The 21933-nt window shown below is 54.1% G+C and overlaps 1 protein-coding gene across 1 annotated transcript in view; it reads right to left on the bottom strand.

Annotated features, from left to right (window-relative positions):
- Positions 1–3147: 3147 nt before the first annotated feature.
- Positions 3148–21933, bottom strand: part of SHROOM4 (shroom family member 4) — a 116123-nt gene continuing 97337 nt past the window's right edge. The window contains exons 4-11 of the mRNA XM_072626650.1: positions 19289–21695; positions 16647–16708; positions 12838–13488; positions 10637–10767; positions 10283–10565; positions 8987–9191; positions 6736–7005; positions 3148–5915 (exon numbers count right to left, since the gene is read on the bottom strand). Coding sequence (XP_072482751.1) covers positions 5646–5915; positions 6736–7005; positions 8987–9191; positions 10283–10565; positions 10637–10767; positions 12838–13488; positions 16647–16708; positions 19289–21695 — 4279 coding nt within the window. The 3' untranslated portion in view covers positions 3148–5645. The remainder of the gene's footprint in view (positions 5916–6735; positions 7006–8986; positions 9192–10282; positions 10566–10636; positions 10768–12837; positions 13489–16646; positions 16709–19288; positions 21696–21933) is intronic.

Below are 21933 nucleotides of genomic sequence, written 5' to 3' on the forward strand. Positions count from 1 at the left end.
CTCTGGCAGGGCAGGAAGGCACCTCCTGGAACCAGTCCCTGGGCCTCCTCTAAGATTTCTGCCTCTGGAAACGAAGCTTCTGACAGTGAAGTGCATCGTTGGCCCAAAGCCTCTTCATTAACAGGGGAATCAAAGCACTCATATAAAAGGCCAGATAAGCAAGGTAAGGAAAATTCTTGGCCACCATGCCAGGAAGGCCCCCCCTGGCACTTTTCTGTGCCATGGGGGGCTCACTCACAGGAGAAATGGGGGCTGCCCAGCTGGCTGGCCTTGAGCTCACCAGCCCTCCTTGTCCCCTTGGGGAAGCTTTAGCTGTACTGGTGAAGTGAGGGAGTCCTCATCTGGAGGTGGCCAGAGCCATAGCAAGGCATGCTGCTAGATGTCTGGGCCTCAGAGGATGAGCAGTCCTTGGGCACAGGAAGGGGCGCAGCTGGAGGCCAGCCATATCATGTGCAGAGGATGGCAAGCCCACTCTCACTTCCCTAAAAGAGCCCCTAAGCTGGCTACTACTGCCCTCCCCTCTGCCCAGGCTCCTGAGCACCCCCTTCACAGAGCTCTCCAAGCAGGCCTGCCTCCGTACCCACCTCAGGAGATCACCTTTGCCCTCTCCTCCTCTCTGCCCATCCAGGATCTTACTCATTGTTGGTCTTGTGGAATCACCTAGGCTTTCCTACTCCCTACTTAGTGAGCATGTACTGTGTGCCAAACACTGGGGAAGATACCAGTCACAGTCCCTGCCCCATGCATGGAGAACTTTGATAGAGAACACTAGTGTACCCAGCTGGGAAGGGTGGCATCCAGGCGTGCATGGGCTCTGTCCTTATCTTTTCTTCTCTTTTGGTGTAGGCACAAAAGTGGGAAAGGGTGGGCTGTATACCCAGGATGTGGCCTCAGCTCAGCTGGGCTGAGAGCAAAGGGTGTGGTAGTGACATTGTGGAGGGCCTTGAATGTCACCCCAAAGATTTGGGGCTCATAGGGCTGGCTTAATCCATGCATCCCTTCTTCCACACTCAGCAGAAAGCTCCCTCCCCAGTAGTGCTAAGCCCTTCTTGGTGCTCTCTCTTGTGTCTTTTCTCTGTGTCCCCCTCTCCTGCCATCTCTGGGACCTCGATCCCCCTCAGTTCTCCTGTTTCCCTCCAGCTTCTTCAGCCCCTTCCTCTCCAGTGGCTCCACGTTTAGCCATAACCTTTCTCTCTACGTCTATTGCCTCAGTGTCCCGACTAGCCACTAGATTTCCTGAGCTCCACAATCTGGATTCTGCTCCCCTCCCTACCACTGAACATGCTCACTCCAAAGTCACTAATGACCTCAGTTGACAGCTCCCTCCTTGAGGCCCCACAATCCTTGGTCTCCCCTTCTCTCCACTGACTCCTCTGAGACTTCCTGTCTCTGATTTGGCACTGTCCTAAGCCCTCCCCCTCCTCCTTGACCCCTGTCCACTTCCTGCCATAGGAGTCCTGTGTCTCCACTTGAATGTTCCACCAGAACCTTAAACTCACCGTGCCCCAAACTGAATTAACTCATCCTTACCCCACCTATTCTCCTGACTGTACCACCATCACTTTGGACCCCTCCCTCTCCCCTTGTGGTCACCACCTGGGTTCAAAGCCTCACTGCTTTGCTAGTGGTAACATTTCTTAGGGGTGGGACTCTGGGCAGAGTCACCTCACCATTCTAAGCCTCAGTTTTCTCATCTGTAAAATAGGGGTGCTAAAAGCCCTCACATTACCTCCTTCACAGGGTTGTTGTGAGAAGAATACTGTGTAAACTTCCAAGCCCCAGAGAAATGAGAGCCTTCTGGATAGAAGATTGGGTCATGGGTGCCACAGAGCCTTGGTGAATGAGTGGGTGACCTTGACTAGGACCCTCTGACACAAGCTGTGGAACCCTCTCTGGGAAGGATCTGTGCTGGGATTTGAATCCAGAACATTTCACCTGACTCTGGGGCCAACCCTCATTCCACTAAGAACATGTTGAATGAGTGAATGAGCTGCTGGAGTTGGGGGGGGAGGCACCTTCCCTGCTCCCTCCCTCACTCTTCCTCCATTCTGGGCACCTTCTGCCTGTGGCCTGGGATGTATATGGGAGCTTGGAGGCCCCAGCACCAAGATTATTCGAAGCCCCAGGCTCATCCCATCACAACAGAGAGAGGTGGGAGTGGGAGGGAGAGGGAAGGGGAGCACGGCAGTCATTTTGAACTGTGAGCAAAGGCCTCTGGCCAGGGAAGTCGATCTGTCTCCTTCCATCACTACCTCCTCTGGCTCAGGGACAGCCTGCAGATCCACCTCCCACCTCCCTGCCCAATGTGGACAAATGTGGCAATCTGTGGAAAGGAGCAAGGACCGAGCAGCCCCTGCGGAGTCTGCCCCATTCCCAAGAGTGGAACCCACAAAGATGGAAACTGAGGCCCTGAGACAAGTGACTTGCTCAAGTGACAGTGAGATAGGAGCCACCCACCTTGCTCGGGTCTTACGTTCTCTACATTACGCTAGCCTCCTAGCTATCCTGGGGCTGAGGCCAGTTCCTGAAAAAGGCCAACATCGGCTCCTGGGCCTCCACGCTTACCCAAGGTGAGCCAAGTGGGGGACACAGAGGCAGAGACCCCTTTGCAAAGTTGGCCCAAGAGGGCTTCTTGGGAAAGAGCTTCATACTCAGCTTTTTTTAGGCCAGTCACTCAACGAATATCTTGATCTCTCCCTTTTAACACTTTATTCTGTAATATTGGGAAACCACATCTGTGACTAGAAACTTAGTCTCAGCTTCTGGGGGCCACTATGGTTCGTCCTCTCAGGATTGCTGGGTCAGGGCTGGGTGCCAAGAAAACATTCCTCAAAGTGCACCAGGGGCCTTTCAGATCATGAGAGCATCAGACTCCACAGTCACAGGGCCTGAGTTCCAATCGTCCCTCCAAGGCTGCCTACCTGCATGACCAGCATGACTGTGGTTAAGTCTCTGTCCAATGAGGAGGGGGCAGAGTGGATTAGATGACCTTAAACTCTTGTCTCGTCCAGCTTGGACGTGACTGAAGATGCATGGAATCTGCCGTAACATTCTGGCCCCTCAAATAGAAGGGGAGCTCTTGGGGAAGGGGTCCTCTAGAAGAGATGGGGGAGCCTTCCCCACCACCAAAAGAAACACAAGACAAGCTTGTTCTTAGCACCTTTTAATGCAGTGGGCCCAAGGTTACAAGGTAAGGCTAGGGGACCAGGACACAGAAGCACAACATGAGATTCTGAAAACCAGGAAAGGAGTGAGGACTCGCTCCCTGTTGCTGTGAAGTGTTTGCTGATTCCAGGGCCTTCCTCCAGGGTTTCTCCCTGGGGCCCTCTGGTGGCCTCAGTTGCTGGGCAGATAGGCTTGGCCAGAGGGGGCCCTGTGCTCTGCCAGTCTCCTGCCCCTACTGTCTCTCTTACTGTCCCCCTCCTTACCTTTAGCCCCATAGTGGAGCTCCCCTTCAGTATTTACTGCTGGGGGCTCCCTGAGTGGGGCTTCTCCCGCTCTGGGCTTAATGCATCTCCCTCCTCAGAAAGCACCCAGCTGCACCAGGGCTGGTCCCCAGGGCACATGTGAGCAAGCATGGATTTGGGGAGGGGGGAACCACCCTCTCCTCAGCTGGCTCCGATGAGCTGTGTATGTGAGTGGGGCTTGCTCCTTGGGGCTCTGGCTCTGTCCCTGAAGGGCAGCAGGTGTGGGGGGGAGGAATTGACCTGTTTGGGACACCAAGGATAAAGTTTGCCCTTCCCTGGTCTGAACTCTGAGGCCCCACCCTAGGAGGGGGACCAGCTCACTGCTTCGTGAGGAGCCTTGGCACCCATAAAGGCCAGCTCCCTAAGTGCTAGTGCTTATTATGACTGCCTTGGAAGTCTTCCATTCATCCCCAGAGCCCACCCTGCTGCACCTACCGTGTGCTTCCATTCATATTGCTTTGAACACACCCACCTACCTGCCTCCACTTTGTCTTAAGTAAGGCCCTGGTCTTTCTTTGGCAAGTCTGCTGCCCCTAGCCCTTGCTATGGCAGAAAAGGCCAGAGGCTAGGGGAGAATATGGCTGCCTGGGCTGGGGAATGTGACCCAACAGTGGGAGGGTCATCTTTGGGCCCTTTGTTTCAGCGATGGAGAGTCCTGGGGCTGGCTGAAAGCTGCCCTGGACACCTTAGATGGAGCTAAGCCTACACTGGGTCCTAGCAAATTTCTTAAGCCCCAGGTTATCCTTGAGGGACCCTTCACACCAAACCCTACCACTGGCCTCCAGCTTCTGATGGATGAGAAAGCCAGGGTCAATCACCTTACCCACCTGCAGTCCACCCTATTTTTTTCATGCCAGCATCCATCAGATCCAAGCCTCTGCTTGTGTCCTGCCCCACCCCCACCCTCCCAGTGAAAGCAAAGAGCCATCATGGGAGGGGGCCCCCTTGGTCTGCATGGCCAGAAGATAAGCTGAGTGCATCTTCCCATAGCTACAGCTGAGAGATCCAGCCTCCCCTGCCTCCCCTCAGGTCAAGAGCACCGAGGGCCTACATTAGCCCACTTGTCTGGTGGCCATCTTGCTGGACCAGGACACACCAAAATGGAACTAGAGAGGGAACCACTTCAAACCAGACAAGGCCAGGTGCTTGTGTTTCCCTTGGGGTTTTGTGAAGGACATTCTACATCTAGTGGCACATCGAGAACAATGAGTGAGAGACCAGCTTGACAGACTGGGGATCCAGAAATGTGGGTACAGATGTTTGCCAGCTAAGGCAATGAGAATTGCAGCAGGCTCCAAGGGCAGCCTGAATGGCACAGGGCCGTGGTGTGGGAGACAACTTGTTCTCATTAGCATGGCAGTGCCATTGGGCGGTGTCAGGGGCCTTCTCTTGGGACAAACTTTGACCCTCTCTTCAGATACCCACTTCATTAGGAGTTTAAAGCATAAATAAATATAGTGGAAAGAACAGGGCTAACATATGACGAATGAACGATGAACCCTTCTCTCCCAGCTTCGATTCCAAAGGGGAAGGTGGCTTGGGCGCCCTGCAGTGTGGTGCCCTCAAGGATAGGCTTACCCTGCTGCTTCTCCACCAATGTAGACAGCTGCTGCAGAGTGCAGTGGGCCAGGTAGAAAGGCTGCACCATATGCATTCACACTATGGCATGCCAAACATGGAAAAGGATCCCTCCAGCAAAGGTTGCTATTGGCCATTCTGTGCATGTGCACTGTGGTGGTGCTTGGTGACTGACCCTGGCTCTTTCTAGTCAGGCTCTAGGGGAAAGCTACCCTTGGTTTGGCTTCTTTAGATAAAAGATGAGTCACTCCTTTCTGCCTCTGAGTTTCTCCAGAGGGTGGCCAGGCAGGCTGAATGAATACTCGAGTAAGCAGACATGATTGTGGGTAGAGATAGACCTAGCAGGCGTGGGCTCAGGCTCTGTTGGAAGCATTGGGCCAGAGGATGCCATGGGTACGGGCAAGCTACCTTGGAAAGTGTCTGTAAGCAGGTTCTGGGGTTGGGAGGGGGCAGGGGGCATCTTTTGGGTTCTTAGCAACAGAAGGCATTTCTTGGGGCTGGGGCAGTTAGCACAAGGTGAGTGGATGGAGGGAGGGAGGGCAGGACTGCGACCACCTCTCTGGGCCTGGCTCCCTCACGTCCCCCTCCTTGCTCTGAGCCTCAGAAATCTTGGGGGCCCAGCAGGAGGCTCTCCCGAAGACACTTGAGCTGCTCCTCCCCAAGTTTGATTTTCTCCTCCAGCTCCCGCTGCTCCATGATGAGGGCTGACTTCATCTTCACAAAGTGCCGGTAATCTTGAAGCTGCTCGTGAAGCAGGTAGCGGGACACCGTATTGTACACGGCTTTTTCCCGCCGGTCCACATGCTCTTTCAGCTCCTTGGCATCTTCCAGCTGTTCTGTCAGCTGGCGCTTCTTCTCCATCAGTGCAAGCTGGGGAAAGGGAAGAGGTCAAGGCGCATCAGGGTAGGAGATTACACTCACGCAAGAAGGAGCTGGGACTTGCCAGGTAACTGTCCCCTCTCCCCTCAGAGGCCATAGCCTAGTCTCCAACCACTTGATCTGTCTTTCTCATTTCAAAATGAGGAGGATGTTAACCAGAGGAGAACAATGCCAGACAGCTGGAGACAAAAAGACTGAAAAGGGATCATGGGAGCACAGATGCCGAGCTGGGAGGGGACCAGTGAGGCTCAGAGAGGGAAAGGGCATGGTCAGTGTCTTCAAATCTTGGAAGGTTTTCACATGGCCAAATAAAGGACAAGCCGAGCTCTCGTTGGCCTCAGAAGCCCAAACCAGGAGTGTTGGGGGAAGGAAGTGGAGCAAAAGAAAGGTGACATAAGAGCTGGTTTTGGTTCTGTGGATGATGGAACTTCAGGGCCAGTCAGAGCAGGCTCCTCACAAGCTACAGAGTGAATCTCCTGTCGTGCAAGGTGTTCAAGTAGAAGCTGGATGATAACTTGTCAGGGATACTGGAAATCCCAGTCCTGGTGAGCTAGCTATACCCTCTGGGGTCCCCTCCAATTTGGGGATTCTCTAATTCCCTTCCTCTCCCCCTCCTAGGATTAACAGGACTTTGAGGACAGGACTTAACCTACAGCAATCTGTATGTGGCCCCAGCAGCCTCCCGGACCCAACCAGGACTCCAAAGTGGCCATGCCTCCCAGGCCCAAGAAGGGCCCACAGTTGCTGCCCAAGGCGTGAGGCCACTGAACCTGGCGCAGCCTGCATCCCCACCCCCCACTCTGTCCCCTACCTTCTCCTGAGTGGAATCTGGGTCCAGGCTGTTGAGGGCATTCTCCACCCTGGCCAGCCTCCCAGAAAGGGAGAGCAGCAAGTTGACCACCTTGTCCAGGTCACCAATAAACAGCCGAAACTTGTCAAACTCGTTGGCTTTGCAGACGGCTTTCAGCACAGCCTCGACCTCCTCCCCCAGTGCCACGTTGGCGCTGATGTCCTCCAACAACCCCCGCTGGGCCTCCTGCAGCACAGACAGCTTCTTGCTGATGCTGGCTATGAGCTGCAGCTAGCAGAAGGGAGGGACAAAGCAGGGATGAGAAAAGACAGCGTACCCAGTGCAAAGGTGCAAACTGGCTGGAGGAAGGCACCCAGCCTTGGACAAGTGGGCCCATGGAGCCTGGAGAAGAGAGGGCTTGGTGATAGATACATGAAGAGGGCAGACCCAGGAGCAGCCATGGTGGGAAGAGGTCACCCAGAACTGCCAATGAGGGCCAGTGCAGGCTCATTTTCTAGGCAGGAGCTGTGTATTCTCCCAAGTACACCTCAGGAGGTAGTGAGGTTCCCTTCACTGAAGGTGTGCAAGCCCAAACTTAGAGGAGCATAGGCCTATCGTAGATCTGAAGTTGGAAGGACGCTCAAAGTTTACGTATTCCAACCTCCTCATTTTACAGTGGAGAAAATTGAGGCCTGGATTAGAAAAAGGGCATGCTCAAGGTCACACAGGAACTGAGTGGGAGAGCTGGGGTTTGAAACCAGATTCTTTAGACAATGTAGGATGGGATTCTTGGTCAGGTACAGCCAGAACTGGCCGGCCTTTGAAGAACCTGTCCAACTCTCTATACTCCTAGTGTGGCCACTTCCTAACTCCGCAACTGGGGCCTTCCAAACCAAAACTTTCCTAGCTCCTCCTCGTCACTGGGCCCCAACTTGACTGCTCTGGGGGTTCGGAAGTGTGTCGTTTCATGAAGCTGCAGGTTTCTCGTGGCCTGGCCTAGGATCACCTAGGACATCAGGATTTCCAGATCCTGAGGGGAGGGGAGGAGCGAGACCCTGGGCCTGACCCAGGACAAGATGTTAAGCCCTTAGCTTGCTGTTATTCCGTGTTTGGACAATGGCTTGAGAGAAAGTTTCCCAAAAGAGATTTCCCAGAGGCCTCCAGGGCTGGCCCTGCCTTCTTGATGGGGGAGGGGATGCCAAATGGGAGATCTGGTCAGCATGAGCTGAACCTCCAAATGTAGAAGTGGGCCTGGGAAAACTGTAGCAAGAAGGACTCCAGCCTTCTTAGGGCATTTGCAATGAGGTTGCAGCACAGTGGTGTCTCCAGGCTGTCTTCCTGACTGCCCCCCTCCAGTAAAAAAAAAAAAAAGGCTTCCTGGACCCCCCACTCCCCCTGACATCTCTGGCTCTGGGTTTCGTTATCTCCTGTCCTCCTTCTCCTCCTTTATTAAATTTGCTCCTGCAGAGCTCCTGGCCTGAGTAAGCTAGGGGCAGACAGAGATAGCCCATGTCTGTGAGCAACTCCAGGAAATCCGTGAGGAGGCAGGGGCCCCAGGTCACAGCTGCTGGCCTGTTCTTTCAGGAGTGGGGAGGGGGAGGGGCTGCTCCTTCTCACACAGCCCCATGCCTCTGCCTCAGAGAGGACCAGAGGCCCAGGTACAATTTCTGGGAGGTTCGGATAGCAAGAGATGGGAGAGTAGCCTGGCAATGTTGCCATGGCAACACTATTTGCTTATGAAATCGTATGGACAGAGGGCGAAGGGATTCCAGGAATCAGATTAAAAAAACAAGCTGATCGTGTTTAGAGGAAAAATGGGAGGGGGGGGGGATTGTTGCGCTTATGGAGAGAGAACATCCTCCGTGTACCTGTTCTAAAGGGGCCCAATCAGCCTGACAAACAAGCACTTAACTTCACTAATGGCTTCGCCTCTCCAGTCTTCTCAGTGCCCATCAATTTGGACTGGGCTTGGGCAGGGGCTGACTGGCAAGGACAGGTCAGGAGGGAGGGAGGGGGGCTCATTAAGGACCAGTCCAGTCCTCAGAGGCCCTGGGCACAGAGGCAAAGGACAGGAGGCTGGGCCTAGCAGAGAATGGAAAAGCCTAAGAAGTAGGCAAGAAAGGTAGTCACCTAGTAGCACCATATAGAAGGGTATAATGAGGGTCACTTGCCCATTAGCAATCTGCCTCCATAGCCTACTGGGGCTAGCTTTGGTGATGAAGACAGGTAGACTCTTTGGTGGCACTGCACCCTTCCCAAGCCCTCCCCCTACCTTCTTTTGAGCCAGCTCATGGTCCACTTCAGCCTCTCCCAGGGAGTCCTTGGCCAACTGGGACAGCTCCTTCATCTTGTTCAACAATTCTGCCTTACCAGCTGAGGTGTTGTAGTAGGCAGAGTAGGAAGTGGGGCTGGTGGGGCTGGTGGGGCTGCTGAAGCTGCCAGGTGGTGGCGGGGGGGAGATGGGTTGGAATTCCTGCCTGGGAAAGCACAGAACCAGAGCTGAGCTGAAGGGGGCTGCCTCCCAGGGTCCCAGGCAAGGGCCATCAACTGGAAGAACTATACAAGGTTCTCCCCACCCTATCCCCTGCCATGCTGTCCACATCATGCTAGATGCATGTTGATAGGAGGTCACTGAGAAGCCAAACGCTCAGGGAACAGAAATCATAAATGAAGGCAGCTTCTCCTCTGCTCCCCAGCCAAGAAAGTCCCAGGAGTCATCCCTGGGTCATCCTCAGCAGGGCAGGATGATCTGGGGTCAATATGAGCCTTGCACCTTCATAACAAACTCAAGAAGAATCACAGGTTTCCAAGGTAAGGCTTTATCTACTGTGTCTAGGAGAAAACCCAGCAAACTTCCACCAGGACAAGTCTCCACATACCCAAGGATGGCCCTTGATCTTCCCTTGGCCCTGCAGGCAGCAGCCCCTTCTCCCAGTCCCACAGCTACCAGCTTAGGCCAGACCCTTGGTCCTCCTTATGAGCCTTCCTGCTCCTGCTCTCTCCTCCACCATCCAGCCTTCCCACAGCTGGCACAGTGAGCTTCCAAAAGCAAGGGCTTTAGATGCTTCCCAGTGACCTTGAGGAGAACATGTCAGCTGAGCCCTCTACAATCTGCAAAAGCATGTCTGGGCTTCCTGCAAATGACTCCCTTTTACACACTGTCCACACCAGCCAGAAAGACACATTCAGTATTCCCAAACATGACTTCCACTATCTTCCAACTCTGGGTGTGCCTCCCTTTCCCACTTGCAGCTTCCTTCAGCTCACATGCCACCACCTACAAGGAGTCTTTTTTTGCATCCCCTTCTGATCACACACACACACACACACACACACTCCTACCTATCTGCCCTTTGCTGTTGAAAGTAAGTTCTTTGAGGGGAAAGTACTGTTTTTCATTTTATCTCTTTAACTCCAGTGTCTGACACATAGTAGGCACTTCAATATAAGCTACTGGATTGGACTGGGGAGAAATCAGAAGGCCCAGGAGGCACAACAGCCAGTCAGAGGGTTATTCCCCTCACCACCCCACTCCCCCAAGTCTGCCTACTTAGAACAAAGGCTCTACCTTTCCTTGGCTACCTCCTGTCTTCTTCTGACCAAATGCCAATCCTGGCGGACATGTTTTTTCCAAGGCAGATCATCTGTAGAGAAGAGATCACCCATGACCTCTGCAACCGTCACCATGTTGGAGGCTGAGTTCAGAATGCCAGCCAGTGACCGATCCCTGTCTGCCACATCTCTCATTAGTTCCTCCGAGTTGATGTGGGTCGAGGCTGACCTCCGTGTTGAGACCAAGCGGCAGGTCTCAACCTCTGTGATGTCCTGAACAGGCCCAGATTCCTCTGTAGCTACAGGACAAAGTGGGAAGTTAGTGCCTGTCCCCCAGATCTCCCAGCACCCTCCATCATCAATGACTCACCAAGACCGGCAGGGCTGAGCCGTTGCTGCTCTGGGCTCCAGTTAACTAGGCGGTACTGCTCCTCAGCAGGTGAACGGGCCTGACTCCAGCTGTCTTTGGCTTTGGGCTGTTCTTCTACCAGTGCTTCAGATCTTTGGAGGAGAAGAGAGAAAAGAAAAAGGCAAGACCATCAGCTCTTAGGATTGGGGAGCAAATTATTGCCTCCACGGATTAGCCAGCAGGTTCCCACTTAGACTACCAGAGCGTCAGAGTTAAAAGGGAGGGAAGGCCAGAACTGGACAAGAAGCCTTAAAATGTCAGAGTTGGAAGGGACCTTAGAACACAGAATGTCAGAACTGGAAGGATCTTAGAACAAAGAGTGGCACAACTGGAAGAGACACCGAATGTTACAAATGGCAGGGACTTTGGATCATCTAAGAGCTAGAAGGGGCTTTAGAACAAAATGTCAGAACTGGTAGAGACCTTAGAAGATGAGATGTCGCTACTGGAAAGGACTTTGGAACATTGCAATGTTAGAGGTGGGAAGGATTTTGGAATAGGAAATGTCAGAACTAGAAGGGACCTTAGAACATGGGATGTCAGAAGTGGAGATGACCTTAGAACTTAGATCAAAGAACATCAGAGTTGGAAATGACCTTAGAACACAAAATATTAGCCCTAGAAGGAACTTTGGAACATAAAATGTCCAGAACTGGAAGGGATCTTAGAACATGGAATGTCAGAGCTGGAAGGGATCTCATAATATGATGCAATTTCCTGGGCTCAGAAAGGGAAAGGCATGGAGCAGGAAAAGGACTTGGTGGCGAAATGGGAAAAGGGAGGGGGAGAATACCAGTGATTCCTAAAGGCCTTTACTCCCCTGGATGCTGAGTAAGGGCTCTCCAAAGAGATGGGCCAGGCACAAGAGAAGTGAGCTGGGCATTAGCAAAGCTGAGCCTCAAAGCTCAGTAACCTTGGACTACAAGCATGGCCCCTTCCCCTCGTGAGGCCTTGGCCTCTTCTGGAAAATGAGCAAGGGGATGTCCCTGCCAGCTTGGATGGTCTAAGGCCCCTCCCTGTTGGGCTTGTCTCAAACTGTCTTCTCTGTAAATTCAGGGGCTTGCATATGGACGTGACAAAGCAGCGTTCTAGGCTGACCAATGCTTTGGCCAAGACTTCCTTCTGGTACTCTTACTATTGGCCCCTCTGGCCACCACTGGGCCCTGTGCCAGAGAAATGTTCTTCCCTTCTGGCTCCCAGGCATATGCTTTTGTGTACAGAGCCAGCGAAGGGGCTTCTGGGGACCATTGATCCTTCAGTTCAGATTAAGAGCATGGAATTGGAGGAGCCTCCAGACACTGGAGATAGGCAACCGCCTGGCCACCCAGGTGGGGTAGCTAGGATTTGGGATCAGAGTCGGAGATTTGTCCTGCTACAGACATGTGCCTTCAATGCTACTATCACCGACCCTGGGGGAAGTTGAGCTGCTTGCTCGGGGGCCAGGGGAATAATGAAGACCCCACCCTCATCTCATCCTGCAAACAAGCAGGAGAAAGGCAGGCTAGTTAGGAGAATAGGTAGTACAGGACCATCTAGGATTAGTGAGATGGGGTTCAGGGAGAAAATGGGATTCAATCCAGGCTGAGAAGTCCCATATGGGCAATGGCTCCTCCCAATAAATTGGCCTAATCAATTTTCCAGGAACCAGCTGATTGTCAATAAAAAGCCTTGGAAATTGAATTGAAGCGATGGACTTGGTGCAGGGGGAAGGGCACCCAGCTTGGCAGCTATGTGAACCTGTGCCAGTCTGTCTCAGAGCCTTAGGTGTGTCCAAAGAGGGCTTTAAAGGAGCCTATGAGCAGAGCAAGCAAGAGCCTCTCTAAAGTATGGGTGGACATGCAAAGGCCATAAGGGCTTCCAACAGTGAATCGGGGAGAGCTGGCAGTGGGGAACCCATTATGGGCCATGCCAGTAGGGTGGGCAGTACTGTGTAGCACAGTGCACAGAAGCCTTGCAGAGATGATGCCTGAACGAACAGGGAGCAGAGAGGGGAGGAAGGATGCCCGTGTTCCTTATCTCTGAAGGAAGAAGGAAGATGAGAAGAGGCCCACAGCCTGCTCAGAGCAAGCTAAGAGGCTGGAGAGAAATCATCCAGTTCAAGGTAGAGGGCCAGCCTAGGACAGTCTGCCCTAGGGGCCCCTGGGCCTTATACAAAGACTTGCCTGGCTGAGGTCAAAGGGTCTGGCTTGAGACCCAACTGCTCCGGCATTCTCCATACCCCACCAGGGTGGTAGTACTGAGGGCCAGGCTGCTCCAGCCCGGGCCTGTCACCTGCAGATTGTGGAGGGAAGTCTCTGGGCAGCGGCTCTGGGGGGAGGCTCTGAGATCGCTTCCTTACCACCTCCCCCTGACTCCTCTGGGGGCGAGGCTGCTCCAAGGTTGTGTCAGACCTTCGGCCACCTGAGGTCTCTAAGCTGGCATACTGGGAGTGGTGAGAGAGCCGGTGGCCCCTATACTTCGCCCAGTTGGGAGGTGGGGGCCGTGGGGGAGGTGGGGCCTTCTTTCTTGCTCCCAGAGGATCTGGCCGAGTCTCATCCACTTTGGCCAAGAGCTCTCTTTTCTCTCTAGCCCGTGTGCTTGGGGGGTCCAAGTTGATGTGACTCTCTGAGAAGGCCCGATCCCGAAGCGGACGGGGCAATGGTGGCACCAGGCTGCCCTGCTCGTAGATAGCACTGCCCATCAGAGTCCCCACTGAGTGATCGTAGTCGCACAAAAGGTCAAGGGAAGAAGCCACTCGGTAGCATGCTGACCATTCATGCCCAGGATTCTCGAAGCAAGAGCGTGGGCAGCCAAACTTATAATGAGACCGGTCCCTGGAAAACAGTAGAGAGGCTAGTTGGATTCCCACTGTGACAGCGCTGGGAGAGGCCTGCCCATAGTCACCCAGCAAGGCAAGAGTGCAGCTGACCCCAAAGCTCTATCCCTTAACTCCAAGGCTAGTGTTTGTCTCCAGAAAGCACAGAGATTCATGGGGGCACAAGCTTGGCAGCAGACAGACCATGTGTCTACATGTATATGTTCATGTACATAAGAGATAGTGGGACACAGGAGAAAGAGTCCAAAGGAGATTTGGTTCAAATTCTGGCCCTCCTACTTGCTAGCAGGGTGATTGTGGGAAATAATGATAATAGCTGGCCTTTATATGATGCATTAAGGTTTACAAAACAACTTTGGGAGCTAAATGTAATCATTATCCCCAGTATAGAGGTAAGGAAACTGAGGCAGATGAAGTTAAGTGACTGGATTTGGATCTGAACTCAGGTCTCCCTGAAGTCATGCTACTTCTCAGGGTTTCAGTTTCTTGACTTATACAATGTAGGGGTCGAAGCCAATGATTTCTGGGACCCTCATGACCCCATCTGGGCTGAACCAGTTGTGCTAAGTGCCCCTCAGGGCTTTTAAAGGCCATCTTCTTATCAGTTTCTAAAGTGTCTGACAGCCTGCTTTTCGATCTTAGCTTTTGGGCTAAGCATTGTCCAGTGGCAGGAAATTCTGGTGGTTCAATTAACTCATCAGCCAGAATAACTGATCACCATGGAGACCAAGGCTAAATAAGAGACATATTATTAGCTAAGCTCCGTGGGACAGGACCAAGGATCACATTTTCCCCCCTTCTCTGTACTCCTCCCAATAGCCGCCTCACCCTCAAACCTGGTCAGTTCCCAAAGACCATAGGAACCTTGGGCCAGGGCAGCAAGTTGAACGGTTGACCCCTTCTCAGCCTTCCAATAGCTCCCTGAGCAATGATGCTGTGGCCTGAGTCCAGGCCTTACTTGAGGTACGTCTGAACAGCACTGGTGAGGGTCAGGGCATTGCCTCCCAAGGCATCCTGGTCAATGCCCTCCCTACCCTCCACTGTTCCTGTGTCTTCCCATTGGGGTCAAACAGCTCTTTTCTATATGCCAACTTTCCAAATGCTTGGTGCCAACTAAGCCTTCTCTTGTCCAGGCTGAATGATCCCTCTCGAGTTCCTCCCTTGGACCCACTCTGGGATGCCAATGTTCTTCCTCATACCTCTTACTTGGGCTTGGCCACATGCCCCCAACTGGGGTCTGAGGTTTCACTGGGCAGAGGGCTGTAGGTCCATTGCCTCCTCATTCAGCACACGTCAGGCCTGCTCCTTTGGGCGGCCACATCCCAGTGGTAGCCAAGAGGGAACTCTCAGTCAGCTAGAGCTCCCAGCCCGCATTTGAGGAGTGCATTTTTCCCCCAACCTAAGTACAGGCCTTTCCACTTATCCTTATTAGGTTTCACCTTATTAGATTTGGCTGTTCTCTGGCCTGCTGGGACCTTTTGGGGTGAGCTGTCTGTTCTCTGCTCTCACAGGGAGTAATGGTGGCCACCTAGGCAGCCCACTGCTCCCCCTCCCTGCAAGAGACTCCCTCTGACACTACTAAATGCCCACCTGCCCGACATGGCTTTCAATCAAACATCATTCTGTGACTATGCCTTCTCTGCTTCATTGGCTTCACTGACAAGCCTCACTATCGCCTCCAATGCACAGTCAATAACAATAGTCAAGAAACATCTATGAAGTGCCTACTATGTGCCAGGCAGTGGGGATATGTAAAAAGTATGTAAAGTATGTAAAAAGAGTCTTTGGCCAAGACTGACCTCCCATGCCTGCCCACCCATCCACATCAGACATGCCAGTCAGTCATCATCATGTCCATTTGTTCTCTAAAACTCCCCCTGGCTAAACCTGGGGCCTCATCACTGCCCAGGCTGCAGGCCACTCCCATGTCCGTGGTCCCCAACAGTCATTGGATTGCTTCACAGCTTGGCCCAAAAACCTTTCCATGGCTCCCTGGCTCCTCCACCACAATCTAGTGTCAACCTGCTTGTCCCCACATTACTACTGAGGTTCCCTAGGGTATCACACTTGTCTCCTTCCTGTCTATCCCCACCTTGGAGGCTCACGTGACTTTAGCACCTTTAGGCTGAAAAGGCCCTTTTCTCACAACAAGTATGGAAGTAAGGAATGTAGCTATTATTATCCCATTCATTTAATAGATGAGGAAACTGAGGCCCAGAGATGAAGCAGATGTGTCAGGCCCCTGGCTTCACTTTGTCCATGAAGCAGCTCAGCTCTTCTTCTTGGGTTTGGCACACACAGGCTGCTCAGGTCATCGGTTCCCAACTTGCCTCCCCAAGTAGACCCGGAGCTCCCTGAGGGCAGACTCACCCTCTCTTCTCACAGACTTACAGGGTGGGGTGAGAAGGTTGGGGCTAGGCACAAAGATGCTCCCCATTACCACTGATGGGCTTCACACAAACACACATACTACACACAAACACACATACCATACCACAAACACACACGTACATATACATACCATATCACATATACCAGCCCACATCACATACACACCACATCACACATACCACACATGCCATATCATACCACATCACACACACATACAACACAACACACATCACACATGATACCACACATCCCACACCCTATCACATACACCACACACACATCCCTCTGAGCCTAGCAGCTGGGTTACAAGCATGTCCCCTTAGGAAGTTGCAGCTGGTGGGGAAGCCTCCAGACCAGGTACTTGCCATCTACTCCTAAAGGAAGCAATGCCATCGGCCTGCCCTGGCCACCTGCACTAACAGGCATGTTCTGGGAGGACACACAGGTGTGCCTGGCTGCTCCATGGTCTCCTGGGCAGGGCCCCTGGAAGTGCTGCCTTCACCCACCTTCTGGCTGGCAGGGAGAGCAGATGCCAAGATAGGAGCAGCTTCCCTTCTGATCCCAGACTATCCCGGCAGCACCCGAGGGAGGCTCTGCTCCTGGCTGCCCAGTCCAGGGCTCCCTTACCCCCTCTGCTGTTTGTTTCTTGGGGCAGTTGGTCAGGCTAGGGGGTCCTGGGAGCACCAGAGGAGGGGCTATAAACTCAGCCAGCTGGCTAGCCCAATGTCCACACCACACCAGGCCCACCCCTTCCATGCCACCTACCTCACAGGCTGGCCAGCCTTCCTGGAGATCTTTGCTGATTCCCATTCATCTGGAGAAACTTCCTACAAAAAAGACTCCAACAAATTAGGGAAGCCAGCTTGTATGATGCCTCCTCAAATTGGAAGCAACTGTCCCGCTCTGCCCACTGGGGGAGGAAGGCCCTGGGTCTTCTGCTATGAAGGTCACTCACTACCTGGAGGGACACAAAGTGGGGCCCTGAGTTCCCACAAAACAGAATTTCTGTTGCCATGAAGAACTGGAGAGAGAAGGCGCTGAAGGGCTGGGGCCAAGGGCAAGGTTCGGGCTGAATGGCCCGGGGGACTGGCAGGGTCCCCTCTCTCCACCCCCTCTGAAGTCCTGCCCCAAACCAGTTAAACATGTTTGCTGTTTGCTCTGGCTCCTGCCCTGGTTCCACCTAAGAGGAGTGGTTCTCCATGCCCACCTCCCTCCAGCCTTACCAGCATCTTCATGGGGGCCATGATGGTCACTGGAAAAGGCCTTTGACTACCAAGGGCCAAGAGGCCAGTTTGGAGGCATTGTCCCTGGGCTACGAGGACTGCATCCCTGCTGGCTGTGGATGGACTGTGGCCTTGCCCCCTTCCACTGAGTTACTGAAGATCTAAGCCCCATGCTGGATACAGGCTACAGACTAACCAGGAGGCTGTGGGAATATGTGCCCAGTTCCCCTTCTTAAGCCAAAGCTCTGGGAGTACAAGACCTGGGGTCAAATCCTGCCTCTTCACCTCCTTGGACTGCCTCAGTTTCCAGAAGCCTTTGGAAAAGACAGGGGTTCAACTAGGGCCTTCCAAGGGCTCTCCCAACTATAGATACCAAATCTTGGGACCTAGGATGCTTCTGGCCAGGTGTTTTTGGGGTTCCTAGCTCCCCAATTTTTCTGACAGATTCCCCACTGTCTGAGCTCCACCATTACCACCGCTGTACCTCATTTCCTCAAGCTGGCTCAGCTGCTTCCTACAAAGTCCCATCTTCAGAACCACAGAATAACAGTTGACAAAGACATTGGAGAGCCTCAAGGCCACCCTGCCCACTTTGCAGATGAGGAAACTAAGGCCCAAAGGGGAAGTGAGTCACCAATGGTCACGTGACCAACTCCCTCACTCCAGCAGGTTCCCATCCACGGGGGTGAAGTGTGAGCACAGAACCTGCTAAGTCGAATCAAAGCAAGACAACAAGATTTATCAAACTGCAACTGTATACCAGTTACCGTGCTAAGCATTGGAAGCACAAAAAAGGCCTCCCAGCTCCACCCACGTACCGGCAAACAAGACATCCGCAGGAGAATGTAGGCTGATACCAGAGGAAGGACAACTCAGAGATGTGCTCCTATGACCTTGGGCAAGTCATTTCCCTTCCCTAGACTTACTTCCATTTCCCCCACCAGAAAATGAGGTTGGATGTCCTTCTAGCTGAGTCCATGATCTGAGTGTTTCAATTCCCAATAGTGGGGCCCACGATTTCCCACCTCCAATGCCCTGTCTGCCTCCTGGGTCCTACCCCTCAACCTGCTCCCCTCCCTCCCAGGCCCCTACTTACTCTCCCAATTTGCCTTTGCTCTTGCAAGTCATAAAGCCCAGGGTTCCACAGGTGCTAATGGGGACAGTTCTGTGGCAACTCAGGGCCCCACTTTGTGTCCCTCCAGGCAGTGAGTGACCTTCACAGCAGAAACCTAAGGCAACCACCCCTGGTGTCTGGGCCAGGGCTTCCTAGTCAGTCTTCCCATTTCTCCCTGTGTTCTAAGAAGACAGACCCTCTCTCCCCAGAGAGGCTACCCAAGGGCCAGGATGGAAAGGGGGCCAGAGCCTTGACAGAATCCTCCCAATAAGGCCCAAGCCAATTGACTTTTCCTTGATGGGTGTGCCAGGTCATTTGAGCCACCTTCTCCCCCATAACACATGATGCAGAAGGACACACTCTTTGTTGTGGTTGTTGATGATTCTTAAGGACAAGTTTTCTCTGCTCCCAAGGTTCTTGGCCTTAGGGCTTGGCTGCCACTTGCCTCTCCAATCAGCTCTCGACACCATCCATCTATGTCCCACCCAGGCCTTTGGCAACTTCTCCCTCCTGCAGCAACTGTCTCACAAATCAAGAGAAGCTGAGCCAACAGCTCCTTGCAAATTAAAAAATTAAAAAGAAAAAAAAAAGCTGTTGCCACCCATGGCTAAATGCGGCTCTGGCACCATGGCTACTTGAGCTGGGCACTGCCCCCTCCATACCCACAATGCGGTCCTTTCTGGTGCAGAGGACAGACTGCTCTACTAGGCCAGTGCCAACAGGCCAAGCCCATGGGCCAAAATGGGTCAAGCCTAGCCAAGCCATACAAGGGGCTTCCAGGACAAGGTGGGACTCCATCCCACCCACTGTCACAAGAACCCTAAGTGCCATCTGACACAGGGATGGGCCACCCTGGCAACCCTGGACAGCTGTCTGGGACAGGAAAGAACATGGCCTGCCTGAATGCCCTAGAGGAGGCCACTGCAAATGAGTCACCCTGAGCACTGAGAGCTGGGCAGGGTGAAGCAGGAAGGAGAGCAGAGGGGAGAAGACATCAAGCCAGGCTCAGTCCCCAGTTATCAGTGGGCAAAGAGCACCCCCAAAACCCACCTTGGGAGGCTGGTACTGACCTTCAGTGAGGAATTCCTGGCCTCTTCTGCGACTTTGTGCTGGGGGCTGGGGTGACAACAGGCTGTGCAGCGAGCCCACTGCTGAGGGTGGCAGTGGTGGTTCCGGTGGCCACTGAGCAGGCTTCTCTTCAGCAGGACAGGGCAGTAGCTGCATGCATCATGGCCTGCAGCTGCTTGAATGCCACATGAGTATGAGCAGGGCCGCAGGCACTCAAAGTCCCCACAATGTGCCAGGGGCTGGTAACACATGGGCCGCTCCAGCTCCTTGTTCACAAAGCATTCTGAATAAGTGACTGGCTCAGGGGACGGGGAGGCCAAGGGATGATAAGCTTGGTCCACTGAGTGGCGCCTCAGCTCCCTGCAGCCAGCACCCACTGCCTGAAAGGCAGGTGGGTCAAGTGGCTTCGGCCTCTGGGTAAAGGGCTTACTGTGTCCAAGGGATGAAGCTGGTGGTGGCAGTGACTTGTTGGTGTCTTCAAAAACCTTCTTCCTATCCGCGAAAGGCACAAAGATGCCCTCCTCCCCAGAAGGGCCACCCAGCTCCTCCTCACTCAGGTTCAAAACACCACTTGGGATTGATGTCAGCTGAGGCTGCAGTTTCCGCTCTGGAGACCACCGCCAGCGGCCTCCCCGAATCCCAGGTTGGGGCCTGGGCCTAGAAGGGCCATGCCCAGGAGCTTTGCACCAGGGGTGGATTCCAGCAGCAGGCTGCCAGGGCCTCTGGCCAGGGCTGCCAGGGTCTTCCAGCGGGGTCCTTAATTCTCGGCTTTCTGTTACTTGGTTTAAGCACTCCGAGGACCTGGCCCTCAGCAGGTTTCCATTAGGCCGGGGCTGATTGGAGAGTCTGTCTCCTGAGCTAGGCAGTGGGCGGTGAGCCGCCACTACAGCTGTCTGAGGAGGGGCAGGGAGAGGTGGGAAGGGTTCAGCAGCAGGCACTGGAGGCTGTGGAGATGGTACAATTGCAGGGGTGGCTTGGGGGGTCTGAGGAGGTGGAGGCCTTGGGGCCTCTTCAGCAGGCTCCTCTGTCTCCTCCACAGGCACTGGCTCCTCTGAGTCAGCCTTGATCTTTTGCAGCTGGGCCTTCCTCCTCTGGATCTCATTGCGTAGGTTGGTGGCAAAGCGTTCGCTCCTTCGCCTCTGCTGGGTGGAGCGGTAGCGTGCCCCACTGCTCCTGCGAACGTCTCCCAGGCAGCTGTTCTTGGCCTCCAAGCCCTCATCAGAGCTTGCCTGCTGAGGAGCATCCTCCAGGCCAGAGAGCTGGTTAGCCCCTGCTTCACTGGAGGATCCCCCAGGAATAGGGCTGCTCTGACCCAAGCTTTCGGAAGGCAAAGGTTGACCACCTGCCTGCCCCACTGCCTTCTTCTTGCCAGGCTTATTCTGGGCTCCTGCCATAGGATGGCAAGGGCTATTCTGTCCCAGGTGGGTACAGTGGAGGGGGGACAGGGTCCAGCGATGCCCCTCTTGCCTGGCCTGCAGTTCAGCCCCTTCACCGTCCCTATCCTTCTCAATACCGAGGTGCAGTGATTGAATCTGAGAAGCCAGCAGCTGCTCAGGAGCACTGTGACGGTGGCCAGTGAGCCCAGCAAGGTGGGCAGGGGTGGCGGTCTGTGTGGCAATGGCTGCCTCTTCCTCTTCGGTCTCTCCCCCAGGGCTGCTGGAGAGCGGGGGCTCTTCCATGACTTGGTCCTGGTCAGGCCACCCTGTCTTCTGAGTGCTGTCCCTCAGCAGTAGCCCAGGATCACAGTGGCCTGACTCAGAGGGGCATCTCACCACACGGTACTGTTCGTCAGACAGACACTCCTTCCAGTGGCCCTCGTGGGCCTCTAGGTCCTGGCTGCAGGGACAGCAGGGCCCAGGGGGGAGGTCTGAGGACAGCAGGGTCTCAGGGTTCCATCTCTCCTTTGGGTATAAGGCAACCCCAGGGACTGAGGCCCTCCGCTTCTCTGTCTGGTGGAACTGGGCCTTGGAGGCCCGAAGGCTGTCCCGCCTTACTGGAGGCTGGGGAGGACCTGGAGGGACCCCAGGACCTTGGGCAGGGCTAGGGAGAGGACCCTCCTGGGGGCTGGGTGAAGGTTGGTGACCTAATGGCTCTGCTGCCCCATCAGGCCCTGTGTGAAGGTAGAGGCCATTTGGGGCCTTGGCCAGCCCGAGGCCCAGTGGGCTACAGTCTGAGGCTGCCATCTCCTCTGGCCGCAGGGGCAGGGCACAGTCTGATGCACTGGAACCTGCAGAGAAGGAGCTATAGGCAGAGTCCCGCTGACTGCGATACGTGCTGTGCTCCACGGGGGAGGTGCGGCCTTCATGGCACACTTGGCTGGGCTGCTCCAGGCTTTCCATGCTGCCAATGGAGCTACTCTTTTCAGTGCTTCCGTGGCGGGACAGTGGACACCACTGCATGCACGGGTCACTGGAGAAACAGAAAAGATGGGCACTCAGAGGCGCGAGGGCTAAAAGGCACCAGAGCCATGAGGCCTGCTCAGTGACTCCTTTAATCTCACAAATGGGAATATTAACCTTTGTACTCCCTCCCTTTCCCCCACCAACACCTCATTCCCACTGCTCCAGGCTTGCTGGTGCCTGAAGACGGGATGTTCATGACTGAGAAAGGCAGAGTGTGGAAGGAGGGGGTGGAGGAGAGGACAACC

Source organism: Notamacropus eugenii, chromosome X, assembly GCF_028372415.1.
Source record: "Notamacropus eugenii isolate mMacEug1 chromosome X, mMacEug1.pri_v2, whole genome shotgun sequence".
In the NCBI taxonomy this organism is placed as follows: domain Eukaryota; kingdom Metazoa; phylum Chordata; class Mammalia; order Diprotodontia; family Macropodidae; genus Notamacropus; species Notamacropus eugenii.